Below are 20,556 nucleotides of genomic sequence, written 5' to 3'. Positions count from 1 at the left end.
TGTACGAAATACACTGCGCGTCACAGAAAACGGGCACCCCAAAAAATGGGTCATTTTTAATGACTCGTATCTTCTAAACCTATTGTCCGATTTAAGTAATTTTTTAATATGTCATAGCCTTATTCTTTAACAATATCGCTATAATAATATTGTTGCTAAACAGGTAAATTTTCATTGTATACCGCGTGTACGAATCAAACTGTTTTTTTTTCAAAGTTCGCAACACCCTGTGGAATATTCTAGCATTTGTAAAATACTGAAATTAAAATCCAACTATAGACTCAGGTTTTCTTGACATTCTGTTTTTTGATTCATTAGCTTATGTTGGATAATACAAAAGTTAGGTACTTTAACAACTAGCCATGTTCTTCATCAGTACAGGGTGTTTCTAAATAAGTGCGACAAACTTTAAGGGATAATTCTGCATTAAAAAATAATGACAGTTTGCTTTATAATCGTATGTCCGCAAATGCTTTATTTCCGAGATACGGGATGTTAAATTTTTTCTTACAAACTGATGATTTATTTATTGCTTTAAAACCGGTTGAGATATGCAAATTAAATTTGGTGGGTTTTAAGACGACGTTATTGCACATTTTTTAACATATTAAGAATTTTATATACACCATTGGCATGCATACGGGTAATATGATCGGTCATATTACCCGTGTGTGCGTCAATGGTGAATACAAAATTGAGGCGTTCTTTGCAAAAACCCCATATGTCACTTTTTACAACATCGGAGATATTTAAAAAAAAGTTATTTAATTGAACCCTATTAAGTTTACGGAAATTCTCAAATTAGTGATTTATTATTTTGATGATTACACACAGTTTACAATATAAATAACATTATTTTTTCCTTTTGTTTATTTATGAAGGACATTTATTCATTTGACATATGGGGTTTTTGCAGGAATTTTTCATTAATTTATAGGAAAAACGATATTTATAGTAATAAACCAAAATAAAAAATGAACGAAAAATGGTGTTTACTTATAAAATCCCACAACACAACTATTCGAAGGAACTTTAACCTATAAAAACCTACTGACAGCCAAGCGATAAAGTTTCCCGCAAAAACACCAATAGTCATTAACAAAGGGAATTGCGCTTGACATATGGGGTTTATGCGGAATCGCCTATAATTTTGTCGCTTATATTTTGGACTACTGTAACTTTAATGGAAGTTTCTTACGCAAGGAACGTAGGTAATTAGACCTTCAATCCATAGATGGCATAAGTCCATTTTCGGAAAAAAAGGACTACTGGGGTTTTTGCAAAGAACGCCTCAATTTTAATTGCATGTCAAAAATTGTGAAATAACCATCTCTTAAAACCTACCAAATTTTATTTGCATATCTCAACCGGTTTTAGGGCAATAAATAAATCGACAGTTTGTAAGAAAAAATTCAACATCCCTTATCTCGGAAACCAAACATTTGAGGACATATGTTTATAGAGCAAAGGGTGATTATTTTTTTCATGCAAAATTACCCCTTAAAGTTTCTCGCACTTATTTAGAAACACCCTGTACTGATGAAGAACATGGCTACTTGTTAAAGTACCTAACTTTTGTATTCTCCAACCTAAGCGAATGAATAAAAAAAAGAGTGTTAAGAAAACCTGAGGCTATAGTTGGGTTTTAATTTCAGTATTTTATAAATGCTAGAATATTCCACAGGGTGTTGCGAACTTTGAGAAAAAAACACAGTTTGATTCGAACACCCGGTATACAATGAAAATTTACTTGTTTAACAACAGCATTATTACAGCGATATTGTTAAAGAATAAGGCTATAACACATTTACTTATTTCAAAATCTTGGTTTGTTTTGAATAGCAAGAGCAGATTTATTATTTAATTACACGACATGTAAGATTTCAACAGCCTAGATCACTCAAACCATGTTCATCTGGTAATGTATGGCGATGACATAAATATTATAATGTCATGTTCGAATCTTGGGGAAATTAGTAGATATACAAATGAAATAATAGAAACAACAAGTCATAGATTGGTGTAACTAATAAATTATTACCCATAAATCGAAATTCTTGGTGTTTACTAAATATGGTAGTATACTAATTTTTCCTGAAGTTATATCTTGTGATGACCCGTGTTTAAGATCGGGAACTGCGTAGATTTTCTTGGAATCACATTGGACAAGTACATGAAAGAAAATTCACATGTCAGCAGGCTCATAAAAAACCGAACTCTTTATTAGCGCAAGTTTCTGAAGAGTGATGTGTACTTGAAAGGAGGATGGTGTCTTTTACAAATTTTCAAACGTCAGTGAGTTATCAAGTTTATTTTTTGGGGGTGCTTCAAAAACATACATGATAACGTCTTCTAATAACGCCAGAACCCAAATTGGGCCTTGGTCTCATTTAATGTGTCTCTAAATTGGTTGTTACGCGCCATTCACCTACTGTATCAAAGCCCATTTTGCGCCGCCATCCACTTCACTCTTCCATCTTTTCGTGGCCTGCCTTTTGGTCTTTTGTGCACGCACCATCATACAGTCCAATAGAAACAATAAGTCATAGATTGGTGTAACTGTAATAAATTATTACCCATAAATCGAAATTCTTGATGTTTACGAAATATGGTAGTATACTAATTTTTTCTGAAGTTATATCTTGCGATGACCCGTGTTTAAGATCGGGAACTGCGTAGATTTTCTTGGAATCACATTGGACAAGTACATGAAATAAAATTAACATGTCGGCAGGCTCATAAAAAACCGAACTCTTTACAAGCGCAAGTTTCTGAAGAGTGATGTGGACTTGAAAGGAAGATGGTGTCTTTTACAAATTTTCAAACGTCAGTGAGTTATCAAGATTATTTTTTGGGGGTGCTTCAAAAGCATACCTGATACCGTCTTTTAATAGCGCCAGAACAAAAATTGGGCCTTGGTGTCATTTAATTTGTCTCCAAATGGGTTTTTCACCTACTGTATCAAAGCCCATTTTGCGCCGTCATCCACTTCACTCTTCCATCTTTTCGTGGCCTGCCTTTTGGTCTTTTGTGCACGTACCATCAGATCATCATCCATCCTTGTTACATTATCAACCTATTGAGTCTCCTGAAGCCTAGCAATTTTTGATAAAGGCATTTCTGTAAGTCAAACAGTTGGTAAACTTCATAATTGTACCGAGATATCGTGCTCCTGTCAAATATTCACTGTACAAGATTTAATATACAGAGTGTTAGTAAATAAGTATGAAAAACTTTAAGGGGTAATTCTACATAAAAAATAATGACAGTTTGCTCTATAAACATCTGTCCGCAAATGCTTCGTTTCCAAGATACGGGGTGTTGAAATTTTTATTTCAAACTGCCAGTTTATTTATTGCTCTATGACCGGTTGAGCTATGCAAATGAAATTTGGTGGGTTTCCAGAGGTAGGTATTGCGCATTTTTCGACATACAGTTAAGAATTTTGTATTCATCATTGGCGCGCATACGGGTAATAGTCTGAATTTTTTTAAAGAAAAAAATAGTACGCCACCGAGATATTTCAAATTAAAAATTATTTTTAAATTCCACGTTTAATTTTTAATAAAAAACCTTTCTTGCCTTTTTTTCATATGGTGCACCGTTTTTATGCAGAAAAATAAAACATCCTGACGCGTATTTTTCATTTTTTAATACATTATCAAGAACTATCCAATATAGGTAATAATAGTAAACTAGAACAATAACAGAAAATATTACTATTAAGCTGCAAGAAATGTTTAAAATGATCTCCTTTACAGGTAACAGAAGAATTTTATATTCATCATTGCCGCGCGTACGGGTATTGGTCTGAATTTTTTTAAGAAAAAAATAGTACACCTCTGAGATATGTCAAACTAAAAATCATTTTTGAATTTCTCGTTCAATTTACGACAAAAAATCTTTCTTGCCTTTTTTTCAAGAAAGAAAGATTTTCTGTCGTAAATTGAATCAGAAATTCAAAAATAATTTTTAATTTGACATCTCAGTGGCGTACTATTTTTTTTCTTAAAAAAAATTCAGACCATTACCCGTATGCGCGCCAATGATGAACATACAATTCTTTTGTAACCTCTAGAGGAGGTCATTTTTAATTGTTGTAGCTCTACACCTAGTTAAAATCTAATTAGTAATATTTAATGTTATTGTTCCAGTTTAGTATTATTATATTAGATATTTCTTGATAATGTATTAAAAAATGAAAAATACGCGTGAAATGTTTTATTTTTCTGCATAAAAACGGTGCGCCATATGAAAAAAAGGCAAGAAAGGTTTTTTTATCATAAATTAGACGTGGAATTTAAAAATAATTTTTAATTCGAAATATCTCAGTGGCGTACAATTTTTTTCTTTAAAAAAATTCAGACGATTACCAGTAGGGGCGCCAATGATGAATACAAAATTCTTAATTGTATGTCAAAAAATGCGCAATAACTACCTCCTAAAACTCACCAAATTTCATTTTCATAGATTAACCGGTCTTAGAGCAATAAATAAATTGGCAGTTTGAAATAAAAATTTCAACACCCCGTATCTCGGAAACGAAGCATTTGCGGACATACGTTTATAGAGCAAACCGGCATTACTTTTTCATGTAGAATTATTAAAAAATTACCCTTAAAGTTTTTCATACTTATTAACACATACTTACTAACACCCTGTATTTCTATAAATTTACAGAACCCAGTCAGCAAATCAGCATCTTGAGCTATCTCAAGCCAACCAGAAATGCAATTGATTCCAAATTTGTAAACACTGGTAAAGACTGAATACAATAATGACCAATTCCCAATTTTAAAATTGTTTTTACATACAACAATGTGAGTTTCACATCGTCATGGACTAAAATTTTAAATTACTGTTATTCAGCAAGTTAATTAGAGAAAAGTTGTTACAATCAACAAAAGTTGACAATAATGGAACTGCAAACCGTGCGAGAGTATGAAGGTTAACAGACTTTTGCCAGATTACGATTGGTATTAAATTTGCCAGTAGATTAACGTAAAAATTTGTAGTATAAAGCGTAAAGTGTCACACAAAACATATAAAAGCGTTAAATGGCATTAAGTTACATACACTCATGGACAAAAATATCGAATATTTTGAAATTATCATGTAAAGTGAAATTTTTTGTGCTGGAATCCTTAGCCCTTTCAGTGTCATAAGAATAAGATTTATTTTCCGAATGCGATGTTTTAAAGTGTCATATAAATTCTGGATGAGGTTTAAATCTGATATGGACTATTTGGCGGCCAATATAATCTTTTAAATTGAATCTCGTCAAGGTAAATATTCACTATTCTAGTGACATAAGGACAATCATAAGACATCCAATATGGCTGGCAAATAACATGATCTTCTAGAATGTTGGTAATGTACATGTCAGCTGTCATTCGCCCAATCACCTCCACAAGTTCGGTATGTCCTTTCCAAGCAATACCGCCCCATAGTACTATGCCGCCACCAACAAAACTAAAACTCTGTAAGAGGTTACAACTGGTATACAGGGTGTCCCCGAAAATAGTGCGTTCCTTAAAGGTATAGGTAGAAGGCACCATGTAGAGCAAAAAAGTCTTATAACATTTTTTCTAAATGCAACCGTTTGCCTAAAAAACCAAAATACAGTTTGGTATGCAAATTGAAATCTGACAACTATGTATACAAAAATCTAAACATAGACAATCACAATTCAAAAATAGTTGCAGCATTTTAGCCACAAGTATTTACACTAAACCCTGTCTTCATCGTAAACAAACAAATTCTTGTTTTGTTGGATTTTCAAACATGGGGTGGTACAATTATTTTGCAGGTGTACCTGTCTGACCTAAATTTGTGGTGTCAATAAACTAAATCACCAACAGTTCTGTACAGTGATGCCAAATTAGTTAATTTTATGAAAATAAAAGTTGGCTTATATGGCGAACAATGTATTTTTTGGAAACTTAGAAAAAAAATGTTATAGGACTTTTTTGTTCTACATTGTGTATTATATCCATACCTTAAAGGAACGCACTATTTTCGGGGACACCCTGTATATTTCGCCAACTCTTTTTTAGACGAAGTTTCGCCAATCTCGCTTCCATATGGCGAACAGTGTGCAAGTTGTAACCTCATACAGAGCGTTAGTTTTGGTGGTGGCGGCATAGTGCTATGGAGCGATATGGCTTGGAAAGGACATACCAAACTTGTGAGCTGATTGGGCGAATAACGGCTGACATGTGCATTGAAAACTAATATATTTTTTAATTAATATATTAATATTATTAAATATATTAATATATTTAATTAATAATTAATATATTTTTTTGCCAACAAAAATGAGATTTTTCAACCAAATAATGTTTCAAATATGATGTGCAAAATAATTTTTAATTGGGTTCTGCTAATGGGCTTGCTTTTTTTGTCATTAAAGTAAAAAAAACTTCAAATTTCACTCATTAAATCATTATTGTCCGGTTATAGTCTTAATTATTTTAACTGTACTAATATCCGTCGAGTAATTCTGAATGATTAATAGGTTGTTAAAACATTTTATCTGTAGCGGCTTCTGGAATATCTTCAAAATATCGAATTTCATTGATAAAGTGCACATATCCCACCGATCTTCGCTTCGACATTACCTATAGTGTATAATTAGTGCAAGATTTGCACCAAGGCGATTTACCTCGAAGTTTAAGGATTTGTAGATGGTTTCAAAACAAAATGTATAAAGTGTTGTGTGCAGATAAAGCTTGTTTTACGAGAAATGGTGCTTGTGTGTTTTACTTTTATAATGCCAAAAGTATGTATGGGCTGGGAGTATTAGTAATCATCTGATTGAACCACTCGAACTTCCCAGAAGATTGAATGAAGAAATGTATTACTCAAATTTTTTGTAATATAGGTATGTTCTATCGATAGATATTTCTTGAAGACGTAGCTTGTTTGTTGATTGCAATAAAAACTTTTCATGTAAGTTAAATCACTATACAAACCTTATTTATTAGATATTTAATAAAAACAAACATATTATGCTGCTTTTCTATCACTGTTATCAGTATTTTATCAATACATAATATTATGCCTAATGGTCGATGATTATGATAGTCGAGTTCCAGTAAAATTATTTTTACACCGAAGGAACGCAGCGTTGCCGGCTGTATTTGCATTTCAGTGGACATTAATCAAATGCATTAAAATTAATAAATTATTGTTTTGAAAACGGTTGACTTTACAAAAAAAATTTATGAGACTTTTTTGCTTTAAATGGTGCACTTAGCACGCACCTTGAAGGAACGCACTATTTTCCGGGACACCCTGTATAACCCATATCAGATCTAAGTCTGATCGAGCATTTATATGACACTTTAAAACATCGCATTCGCAAAAGAAATCCTATTCTTATGACACTGGGAGGGCTAAGGATTACAGCACAAAAAATATTTTACTTCACATGATAATTTCAAAATATTCCGATATTTTTGTCCATGAGTGTATTTTCCGATTGTTGTTTCGCAGAACAGAGTACAAGCTGTAGGCCACGAACACAAGAAAGCAGCATCAAAATTTCAAAATGAAAACAAAAATTGATAAAACAGAGATATAATGGAATGTACAAATTATTTATTTTCAACATAATTTTGCTGTTCCCTTCTTACAACAGAACCAATCTACATTATAATATAATACTCTACAACAATAGGACACAATGTCTGCCTATTTCGATGGACCGAATCCACCGAAAACCGGCAGACACTTGCCCAACAAGCTTCGTGCTGAGATGATGATTCATGACTAAAATAAAAAGGAGATACTACAGGGTTGACTCGAAAAGAGAAAACTTACTAGCCTTGTAACACAAAACAGCCAATTCAATTCATCGTTTACTTAAATAGTGATAAACTCTTAGGACTAACAAGTAGATTACCTATTTAGATGGCATGGTATTTATATGATAGCATTGTCCAGTAACTGGAATGCCAGGATAAAGGCTCAGTTACACCATGCTAGTAACACTTGTGAGTCACTAAAACCGAGTATGTACTGACTTTTAGTACTCTCCTTGTGTAAATTGGTGTTTTATATTCCAGTAAAACAAGTTATTAGCATCGTGTAACTGAGCTTTAAAGTATTTTGTGTGTTACAGGATATATCAGACGTAGTATTCTCATTTTTGTTAACCCTGTATAACATTCTTATCTGCTAAAGTCAAAAAGCATCACCGTCTGTCTATTAAATAGAAGTTTCGTCAGTGTTGAAAACGGGGATGTTTTTTGCCAAAGCTATGACTACACTTTAGGCTAACACGTACAGCTATGGACATCAAAAAAACCATCGATACACATAAGTTGTCATATTTACAACAATGCTGATATAATAAAACCGTTTTATATTATTTTTGGAAGGTAATGGAACATAGATTATTTTGAAATCATATTTTTGAGAGAGAAAAAAAGGTAAGCAAAACTGATGAGGATGGGAACAAATAAAAATTGACTATTAAAAAAATGTACAGGGTTTACGAATGTTATTTAGACAGTACATTGTTAGATAAATAAATTAAGACGATATTATTTAGAAATGACGGTTTTGCGATGTAATGTCCCATTAACCAAAGTTTTTTTTATTAAAAAAGATGATGCATTGAAAAAAAATACCACAGTTTTACTGGCTTAAAACTTGCTATTCAAAAAAATTGTCAAAAATAACATTCCCGAACCATTTGTTTTATAAAGAGACCAAGCCTTCGTAAGGCCATGAAAATGATATATCAAGTATAACACACTAATGATAAAACAAATGTACAGTATTTTTGTGAAATTAAAAATAAATTGTGCTACTTTTTTAACTTTATTCAAATACTTCCTAGGCTCAATAGAGTCTAGCTTTTATATTAAAAGAAAAACGGTAACCTAAATTCTACTAACTATACAATTAATTTAATAATAGTGGTGACCCGCCATGAAAATGAAATAGAGGCTTCTAAGTATGTTTAAAATTATTTACAATGATAGCACAGGTATTGTAACGTACGAGGCAAAATAAATCAAAATTTGTTTTCCCTCTTCTCTTGTATATTATACTGCGACTGATCAAATGAAAAGGCACGAAACGTCGTAACAACTTAACCGCAAACATAATTGCCTATGCCGTTATGGGATAACGTAGTGAGACATCCAGGGAGGCAAATGTAGCCTTCGGATTCGATCGGGGCATTCCCGGGCGCCCGCATGCGCAGGAGAGAATAGAGGCTCTTATAAGAGAGCCGTTCAATTGACGCGACAGTTCGTGTGGGCACATCATGGCGTTCATGTTGCAAAATTCGTGAGGCGTTATCAGGTTTCTGACGGCGGAAGGTGTTAGTTAAACCAGTTGCTATTCAACGCCGGATGTATACGGGGAAGACTGTTCATGGTCACAGGAGTTCTGGGATCAATGAATCCTTCGGCTAATCAACGGCATCGTTGTGCTCAGGTAAATGGTGAATACTTTGAATAAAGACTTCATTTATACCCACAGTGTCGTTTCGTACATTTTCATTTGAACAACCTATTAGTAACTAAGACCTTTATTTTGCCTAGGAAGAAAATTCGTTTTAATACAAAAACCTGTCAAGAAAACTCGACCGGTTCCATGAATATGGAAATAAGGAATTATTAGTCGTGTGTGTGGACACAGCAGCGATGAAGAGGCCCAGTCTTTTTTACTAAAATTATTAATTTGTTTTGCCCCGTACGCGAAAAATACGGGCCCCATCATAACTAAATTATTTACATTGCCCGCCTCAGTCACTTTCATCGCCTGCTACCATTTATACAGTTTTTATTTTTACATGTAGACATTAAAAACAAAATGATCGGGGCGAGATGCGCAACTTTTGGTACGCTGTGTTTAGGAGATGAAAATTTAGGGGAGCTGGGCGCTTAAGCTCTAGTATAGAGGTAAATGGCGACGATGAGACCATAAAGACCTAATACTTCGGCGAAAATGAGGATCAAGATCATTCCTACGAAGAGTCTTGGCTGTTGTGCGGTACCTCTTACACCAGCGTCACCTACGATACCAATAGCGAAACCTGCCGCCAATCCTGAAAATCCTACTGAAAGACCAGCACCCAAATGGACAAAACCACTGAAAAAAAAAAATAATAAAAATTAGAAAAACATTTCAAATCTTAAATGAAGAAAAAAATCAAAAATATAATTAAATACCAAGTTTCCTGTTACTCCCAGGTATTACATTTTAAAATTAACGTAATTGTATACATGTTAATTATAGTATTTAATTATAAAATATTTTTTATTTTTACTATAAGATTGAAAACTTAGTCTTTTGCTAGCAGTTGCCGCTATGGCATCCCTGCCATTTCGTTCGTTGCAATCCGTAACTGCACGCCGCGCCGGGGTTTGTCCTGGTTGGGTCAGAGAGAGCAGCATATGTGCCTCCTGATGAGAGACTAATAAGTTTCGAAACCGGTAGAGGTGCTTGCTACACTCTCTGATTGAACTAGAAGATAATGCGGCTGTAGTTTCGTGTTGCAACGAAATTGAAATGGTTATTACTTTTTGATTTATTTGTTTACTTTGATTGGAGTACGAAGAGAACCATTCTCGTTGGAACTTTACCGTGCTGAGCAGATGGGACGTGAATTATAAATTGTAAAATTTCCTCATCTTCTTTAGTCTCAGCATCCGTTATGGCTTGCAAATTTTAGAAGCCTCGGAGGTGTAACCAGAGAAGGTTCCCATTGTTTTCAATCTGGTGGGATGTAGAGTAATATTTTTAATGTTATTTTATATGCTATTAGATTGAAAACTTAGTCTTTTTATAAAACATTTTATTTCTTTATTAACATACTGGAATACCCTAAACAACGTAGAGTATACATTGTATACCGTAATAGATAATAAAATATGGATTTTACTATACTTCATTCTTAAAATGAACTGAATATTTTGTTTATTATTGCGGGTACAATTGAGCCGCTCAGAGGAAAAGCGGTGGTATAACTCACAAACATTTGTTGGAGAAATGGTATTTTTCTAATTACAAAAGGACAACGAAATTCCATCACTGCAATTCGGCATTCCATATAAATTTCAGCAAATACTTGTCAAGAAGCCGTCACAACCGGCTCGCTAAGTATAACTGGCAATTTTTAGTTTGTTAATATGCAAAATCTTTCATTTACCAAAAGTTAAGTTATATGCAGTTATACCGCTTTTCCTCTGAGAGGCTCAATTATTATTAGACTTACACTCAGTTCTCAGTTGGATAAACAACGGGCGCTTTGACATTTTTGTCTTAAATCGTATCTTTCTTTTACCTTGGCCACTGACTTCCATTCTGTGAAAAGTTCATTTTTGTTGCAACCTCTATATGGATTTAATAGGATTTCCATCCAAAAAGCATGCTGGACAATTTAATTCCTCTATCATTCTCTGGATATCATTCCAATGAAGATGACGAGCAACTGCAGACCACACTATGTGATGTTTAAGCCTTTCGGACAACATGCTAAACGAAAGTTAAGAGGATGAACCGTCCTCTGTGTCGCTAACTTCACAAAGTTTATTTTTGTTGGTGCTGATGTGGATTACTTAAGGTAATCAAAATAATAAATCTGTTATGATCATCCGGAGTCTTATATTTTCGACTACTTCAGTCATTCGGTCATCGTTGATCTTCTCGATTATATAATAACAATTTCGTCCCTCTTCTGGAAAACTAAGTCTAAGCAAGTTTGAAAATGAATAAAAATTTTCTCAACGTAAAGTTATGACAATCAATAAGACAAAACTGTTAATCAATAAATAACATGAAGCAAGCTTTATTATAGCAATATTGATTGTTGCATATCTGTATGACAAAATTCGCAAAGAAATCACAATGCTTTACCCAATAATTCATGATTATGAAGCGAACCGAGGTATTAAAATGACTAAAAAAACAATGTATGTGAAGGGGAACCTTGCTTGCAAACAGGATAGTTTTGACACCAAATAGTTGTATTTCGTAAAAAGATGTTTTAAACTTGGATGATAAAAACATAATTTTGTTTTTCTTGGTTAATGTGTATTGGTGGTGTGCAAGTACTTGGAGGGGATACGAGAAACGATCGTGCGAGAATAGCGGAGAAATATTGCAACTTTCTTAAATAATTCATATTGTCAATTAAAATTGTCAAATTGGCGTATATTTCCATTGAAGAAGAAAACTTATATCTTGCTCCACAATATTCATATGATATGCAATTATTATATAAAGGTAAATTTAACTAATTATTGTATTTTGCTGGCAGTACTGCATTTTAATAACTAATTTTATTTACTACATACAATTGTGTACGTTTTAATAACATAGCCTGAATCTTATTTTTTCTTATTATTTTTTTGGACTATGGCTTTGACAATTATCCAGTAACCAGGACTAATATAATTGGCCAATATAATTAAAAGTGCGAATAATTTTGCTCAGCGTAGAAACCAGGTGTCGCTTTGCCGAACTTGCACGGTCCCAATAAAGCCGACCTTATTCGGAGGTTTCCATAATGTAAACTAATCTAGATTGATTTTCTTTCTACTTATAAAAAAAATCGGCTCAGTATACATTGAAATAACAAATCGCAACGTAAATACTCGTATAAATGAACAAAAGAGGAATTGTGACAAGATCAGCTGTTGCAGAAGACAGGAACACACGCTCGCACAATACAACTATGTACTAGATTTTATTCGAAGAAAAACAAGTGCTTAGTAGAATATCCCGTTATAAGCCACCGTTAATAGGGGCTATAGAACCTCAAGAACTTTCTGGGGCACATAATCATTAACAGATAAGCACTGAACCTAGCAGAAAGTATATGAAAAGCTTTCTTAAAGCCAAACTTAAACGATTTCGATATAGCCAGCTGATCTTATTGATTTCAAGGATTGAAAGGATAAGATATCATCAATGCCGACACTTCAGCCACAAATAATATTCACTAATTGATAATATAAATGAAGATACTATGTCTTAGACAAATTTCACGATTTTCTGTATGTATCCCTTTTCATTTATGGTTTTGTAGTGGCTTTAAATCACATTTTATTCTATGCAACATTGGTGAGACAATAGTAATCCTGCCTTAAAATGTATTTTTTACTCCTAATACTCCGTAAACAAATATCAAGTCCGTGTTACCAAAAATAATATGTCCAATAGCTACCTACTCCAATGGATTCCGTGTGTTGCCAAGGTATAACTTTATCCCTTCAACCTCATGTTAACAGACGGATCTGAGTATAAAAATTCCATGCTGTAGGCAAAATAAATACAGCCATAACAAAGAAAGTTGAATCATTATATGACAGATTATTTAACAATTATTACTTTATTAAACAATCAAAATTATTTAACTGCGTTGGTGTATTCATTCTAGGCAACACATTTTGATACTAATACATAATTCCAAAATCATATTTTTGCATAAACCTTTATTGCATTGCTTAAATTTTATGTGAATGCAAATAATACGATCGCTGTAAAAATTTATATGCTTTTCTGAATAATAAAGTTTAAGTGGAATATATTTAAATGAGTAATCTATATATAACTAGCAGGTATTAAAACAAAGTAAAAAAAATGAAAATACCAATTTTAAAATCGTAAAAATATGTTCATTGTTTGTCTACCTCAAACAAATATTGTTGGGTATAAGTATAATAGGAAATTCGACAACACTCATCAAGGTGTCGTCTTCTTTCGAAGGTTATCTAGTTTCAAATGATGATTATTTGTATTTTGTTCCTGCTGCTCTAAAAAGTTAGCTAGAAGAGTAATTAGGCCATTGCCTCAACCTCAGATTGCTGAACCATGACTGATCTTTCTCCAACACTTCTTTTGCGTAAAATCTTTCCCTCCATTAAAAACTTTCTCTCTCATTACTGACTTGGTGAAGATATCGCAGTTAGTTTATGTTATTCTATTATTCCGTTCAACTTTTAAGTCTTCGCACGACTTCTTCATTTGTAACTCTTGCTTCTACCATACTTTTAATACTTATTCTTCGGAAAAACCATATCTCAGAAACTTCCGATTTTCTCACCTTGGAATGTTAACTTCTATACCTCATTATTGGGACCGTGCAAGTTCGGCAAAGCGACACCTATTTCTACGCTCTGCAACTTTATTCGCACTTTTAATTATATTGGCCAATTATATTAGTCCTGGTTACTAGATAATTGTCAAGGCCATAGTCCAAAAAAATAATAAGAAGAAAAAATAAGATTCAGGTTATGTTATTAAAACGTAAACAATTGTATGTAGTAAATAAAATTAGTTGTTAAAATGCAGTACTGCAAGCAAAATACAATTAATTAAATTTACCTTTATATAATAATTGCATACCATATCAATATTGTGGATCAACATATAATTTTTCTTCTTCAATGACAGTAGATATGTACAAATGTACGTCAATTTGACAATTTCAATTGACAATATGAATTATTTAAGAAAGTTGCAATATTTCTCCGCTATTCGCGCACAATCGTTTCTCAATTACCTTCCAAGTACTTGCACACCGCGAATTCGCCGTGTTGAAGTACTTTGAGGAAATACGAGAAACGATCGTGCGCGAATATCGGAGAAATCTTGCAACTTTCTTAAATAATTCATTGTCAATTGAAATTGTCAAACTGGCGTAATTTCATATCTAGTGTCAATGAAAAAGAAAAATTATATGTTGCTCCACAATATTGATATGACATGCAATTATTATATAAAAGTAAATTTAATTAATTGTATTTTGCTTGTAGTAGTGCATTTTAATAATTAATTTAATTTACTACATACAATTGTTTACCTTTTAATAACATAACCTTAATATTACTTTTTCTTCTTATAATTTTTTTGGGTTATGGCCTTGACAATTGTCCAGCAACCAGGAGTAATATAATTGGCCAATATAATTAAAAGTGATAAAAATCTTGCTGAGCTATGAAACCAGGTGTCGCTTTTCCGAACTTGCACGGTCCCAATAGTGTAGTAAATATGTGTGAGAGTAATGTACAGTTTGTCTCAGAGTCTGATTAATTAAAAATTATGTATATCTGCGGCCATTGAATATTTTACACCCTTACATATGTAGTAGCAGATTTTTCGAATTTTTACCACATTTAAACGTACTTTTTACATCAAAGTAACGTTAATTACCAGTGGCAGACCCAAAATGGGTTAAAAATAATCTAATTGGTACCCAGAATAAATCATCTAATATTGTTCAAACGTTTTGACTATTTATCAATATTTATCAATATTTATTAGCCACAACTTACAAACGGATTTGCAGCTCAAGGATCAAAAATACTATTAGCCTTTGCGGATGACGTGGACACAATTGCACAATCCACCAGATATGCAAAAGAAGTTTTCACCCTATTCGAGAATGGAGCCAAGGAAGTTGGTCTTAAGGTCAACGAGGACAAGACCAAGTACATGGTGGTTACGAAGAACCCAAGACCAAGGGTTAGACAAAACGTAACAATTAATGAATACAACTTTGAAGTCGTCAAAGAATTTAAGTACCTGGGAGCGATCATAACATCTGAAAATAAATATGAAAAGGACGTGGCAGCCAGGATCATTGCAGGAAACAGGGCATATTACTCATTAATGACCCTCCTTCGTATTCGTCCCACAATAACGTATGGAAACGACAAAATTACTGGTAAGTGACGAAAGACTTCTGAACGCCACATTCTGGGAAAGGCCCGATGGAAAAAGGTAAGTTGGTCGCCCAAGAAAGAGATGGAAGGACGCAGTAGCCAGTGATCTACGCAAAATGGGAGTACAGCAATGGGAAATAGCTGCTCAGGACCGACAACAATGGAGGGAAATAGTAAACGCGGCCAATAGTCCATTCTTTTACGGTTTTTGCTCTAAATTTTAAAGAACCGCTTGGATTTACATGAAATTTGGCATGCGTATAGCTTAAATGTCAAAGAAAAAAAGTGATATTGTGCCGATGTGTGCTTTTGCCCTAGGGGTGACTTTCACCCCCTCTTGGGGGTAAAAAAATATATGTCCAAAATAAGTCAGGAAATGGGTAAACTGACTAATTTTAATTAACTTTTGTTCTATATAGCTTTTTCGCCAAGTCAACACTTTTCGAGTTATTTGCGAGTGAATATGTTCATTTTTTAACAAAATAACCACATTTTTAGACGGTTTTTCGCAAATAACTCAAAAAGTAAGTATTTTGTCGAAAATAACGTTCTTAGCCAAAATATAGCTTATAAAAAGGTAAAAACAATGGTGTAGCCGTTAGGTCTCTAGATCCCGTAGAACCAGAGTTATAGCCAATGAAAAATAGATTCATATTCACCAAATTTCAAATAGAATATTTCGACGTGGAATATCCAAAAAATTAAGCACTTTTTGGGGAAAACCCATTATAACTTTTTTAAAGTGTTTTAAAAAAATCTTTATTTCTGTTTTTAGAAAAAGATTCTAGCATTAAATTTAAGCAACTTACGCTCAAAATAAAGTTGGTCCCTTTTGTTTTTGCAAAAAAAATCGGGAAGACCAACCCCTAATTAGCAACTTAAATGAAATTAATCGTTACCGCTCTACAAATTATTTTACTTATGTTGTGTTTATATGATCTGTAAGTTTCATCGATTCAAAGTGTTTATTTTTAAAAAAATTTGGTTTCAAAGTAAAATTTTGAAAAATATGCTTTTTTTTTCAAATTAACTTAAAAATTGTTGGAGATACCAAAAATCTCGAAAAACAAAAAAAGTCAGATTTGCTTTTCTGAATATCATGTATTTTTTTGTTTTTCTGTTAGACAAAATATGATTAAAATTTGGTGTTTCTAAATAATTTGCATACATTCGTGATCAGTGACTCGTTCAACCCCTTTTAACTACAGCCCTTTCAATAATAAGGACTTTGAACCGATGAAACTTACAGATCATATAAACAATACATACACTGGTCAAGAAACTTGTGAAGTCCTAACGATTAAGTTCATTTGAGATACTAATTAGGGGGTGATTTTCTCGTAACTTGTTTAATTTTGATGCTAGAAATTTTTTTTATAAAACAAAAATGAAGCTTTTTTTAAGTTGTAATGAGTTTTCCCCGAAATGTGCTTCATTTTTGGTTATTTCACGTTAAAGTAGTCCATTTAGAATTTGACGAATATGAACCTATTTTTCATTAGCTATAACTCTGTTTCTACTAGGTGTAGAGACGTGATGTATACACCATTGTTTTAAATTTTTTACAGGCTATATTTTTTCTAAGAATGTTTTTTCGACAAAATAGTTACTATTTGAGTTATTTGCGAAAAACCGTCTAAAAGCGTGGTTATTTTATTGAAAAAATGAACATATTCACTGCCAAATAACTCGAAAAGTATTGACTTAGTGGAAAACTCTATAGAACAAAAGTTACTTAAAATTATCCAGTTTATCTATTTCCTGACTTTCTTTGGACGGATATTTTTTCACCCCCAAAAGGGGGGTGAAAACCACCCCCAGGGCAAAAGCACATATCGGCGCAATAGCACTTTTTTCTCTGACTTGTTAGCTATGTGTATGCCAAATTTCATGTCAATCCAAGCGGTTCTTTAAAATTTATAGGTTTTGCAATATTTTACCGTTAAAGAACCGACTACAAGACTCACAGAGTTGTAGAGCCAAATGATGATGATGATGTTTTGACTATTTATCATTTTCAACTCATTTTTTTTATAATATACAATACATGTACACTAATATGTAAATTATATAATAATATAAACAAAGATATCATTATCAGTGGTACTGCAGCTCCAGCTGAGTCGTAACATCCCCTAGTACGCCAGTTATTCTTGTCCATTTCCAATTGTTGCCAATTTTGGCTCCAATTTTCCCTACGTCCTACATCATTCTCGTCTTCCATCTCAGTCTTGGCTGCCGCTTTTTTTATTTGCTACAGGCATTGATAATAGGATTTGACTAGGAGAGTAGTTTTCACTTGCTCTTTACAGGTCACTGCATCTTGTTCTCAGTGTGCCATATCCTTATTAATGTAGGCACCTCACCTACATATCTGTGTTGTGACTAAGTGTAGAAGAGTATTACTAGAGATATTACCGTGTTTTGTCTTCGACTACTTTTTGATTTTGTAGTGAGTTACATCAATCGATAACAAAGCCGGAACCACACTCATCTCAGAGCTACCTAGGCCACTTTTGTTCATTTATCTATTTTTATGAACGATATTACATCTCTTCCATTTGCTATTTGTAATAAAAACAACCCATTGGAAATGAAATTTACATGAAAATTCACGGTCAGGAATTAACAAGCATAGAAAAACAATTAACCCCTTGTAATACACATTTACGCAGATAACATCATCATCATCTTGGTGCTACAGCCCTTAGAGGGCCTCGACCCTCTCAAGCTTTCTACGCCATTCTGTTCTGTCCCTTGCTTGCATTTTCCAGTTGCCGACTCCGATCTTCTCGGCATCTTGTGTTATCCCGTCCATCCACCTCAGCTTTGGTCTACCCCGTCTTCTCAGATAACAGTATTAATTTATATAAATAGAATAATTTGATATTACTGTCTGATTCCGATTTTGACACAAACAAACAAACGCTCATATGGTATTCATTGATCTTGAGAAAGCATATGATAGAGTTCCTCGAGAGATTCTGTGGTGGGCACTCAATAAGAAAGGAGTCCCTGGTGAATATGTAAAGATTGTGAGGGATATGTATGAGGGAGTAACGACTAGTGTTAGGACAGGTGTGGGAGAGACATAAATTTCATGTGAAAGTAGGATTACACCAATACTCGGTGCTTAATCCGTATTTATTATTAGTTTTGGACCAGATAACAGCGAAACTACAGGGTAAGATTCCATGGTGCTTAATGTACGCTGATGATGTAATGTTAGAGGAAATAGTGAAAGAGACTTAGAACAAAAACTGGAACAGTGGAGACAAGCTCTATAGGAAAAAGGTTTAAAACTCAGTAGGACAAAGACAGAGTATTTGCAATGTTCATTTAAAGATGGAGTTACTACAAATAAAATTGTATCTTTGGATGGTGAACTGACTGTAAAAAGCAATAGTTTTAAGTACCTGGGATCGGTATTACAGGGTAATGGAGAAATAGATGGAGATGCATGCAGTAGAATTAGGGCTGGATGGATGAAGTGGAAGGAAGTGAGTGGTGTGCTGTGTGACAGGAAAATTCCAATGAAGTTGAAGGGAAAATTCTATAAAACAGCCATAAGACCGGCTATGATGTACGGAACTGAATGTTTGGGCAGTGAAAAAGAAAGAGGAACAACGAATGCATGTGGCGGAAATGAGAATGTTTAGATGGATGAGTGGAGTGACAAAAAAGGATAAAATTAAAATGAGTATATTAGGGGAAGTCTAGGTGTGGAACCAATTGATGCCAAAATGAGAGAGCATAGGTTGAGATAGTTTGGTCATGTTTAACGTCGAGACGCTAATCACCAAATACGAAGAATTGCTGAAAGTGCAGATTCCTGGAAGGAGTAGGAGAGGAAGACCAAAGAGGACGTGGGGCGAGACGATTAGGCAGGACATGTTGGTAAAGGGGATTAATATTGATATGACCCAAGATAGAATTGTATGGAGAAATGCAATTAGGGAAGCCGACCCCGCATAGGGATAAGGCAAAGAGAATGATAAAAGATGATGATTCCGATTTTGACACAGCGTCCGGAAGAAAAGTGACACAACTTGCACAATTCCAGTTATCTTGTTAAATTGACTCCAAAAACCCTGTACTCTTACCATAAAGTGTCACACAAATGTTTACTTCCAACTTCGTAAGATGGCGGTAGTGTCATTGTTCATTTGACAGTAAAATCAATATTTTTATTCGGGAACAATGACACTTTTCAGTAATGCTCTGAAGTTTGATGTGAACGTATCGTTATTTATCACGAACATCGTTATATTTAGACGTGTCTTAGGTATCTTTCTTTAAAGTGACATAACTCAACCTGTTAATGTTTTTTCTTTGTTAAATTAGATATCATCCTGGTTTTGCCTCTTACACAATTAGAAACATTCACTTATCTATATTATTCGTTTTTAATTTATAACTTTTAACAGTTACTGTTTAAAACTGACAGTTAAATTAAAATCTAAAAAAAAATCCATTTTTGTCTCCCCTAAAAAAAGTTGTTTTTTGAGTTATGACACCTTTCTTCCAGATGAGCAATATGTACGTAAGAATCTCATAGCGTTTTCTTTTTAAATATACACATCGTCATACAGGAAACGAGAAGTTCTATTTACAGGTTTCTTATCGCTTTGGGAATTCACGAAAATCAATCCACGGAACGCTATTTACGGGCACTCGTAAATAATGAAGACTCCCAAAACACACCCGATTATGTATTCGAACCCTAACGACCCAGAAAGCCGTTGCGTTTGGCGATTTGGGGTAGTTAGTGATTAATAATGAAGACGCGGAAATATTGAACAATGTATAACAAACATTCAAAAGGGCCATAAAAAGTGATTAGCACGTTAGAAGGTTTTCCATCATA

The 20,556-nt window shown here is 33.6% G+C and overlaps 1 protein-coding gene across 1 annotated transcript in view; it reads right to left on the bottom strand.

The window, feature by feature from the left end:
• Positions 1-7,565: 7,565 nt before the first annotated feature.
• LOC114343248 (V-type proton ATPase 16 kDa proteolipid subunit c) overlaps positions 7,566-20,556 on the bottom strand; it is a 76,066-nt gene continuing 63,075 nt past the window's right edge. Inside the window, exon 3 of the mRNA XM_028294058.2 lies at positions 7,566-10,110. Within this exon, the coding sequence (XP_028149859.1) occupies positions 9,903-10,110 (208 nt within the window). The 3' untranslated portion in view covers positions 7,566-9,902. The remainder of the gene's footprint in view (positions 10,111-20,556) is intronic.

This window comes from Diabrotica virgifera, chromosome 6 (genome assembly GCF_917563875.1).
Source record: "Diabrotica virgifera virgifera chromosome 6, PGI_DIABVI_V3a".
NCBI lineage: Eukaryota > Metazoa > Arthropoda > Insecta > Coleoptera > Chrysomelidae > Diabrotica > Diabrotica virgifera.
The sequence above is the reverse complement of the archived record's forward strand: the minus strand, read 5'-3'. Positions and strand labels throughout refer to the sequence as shown.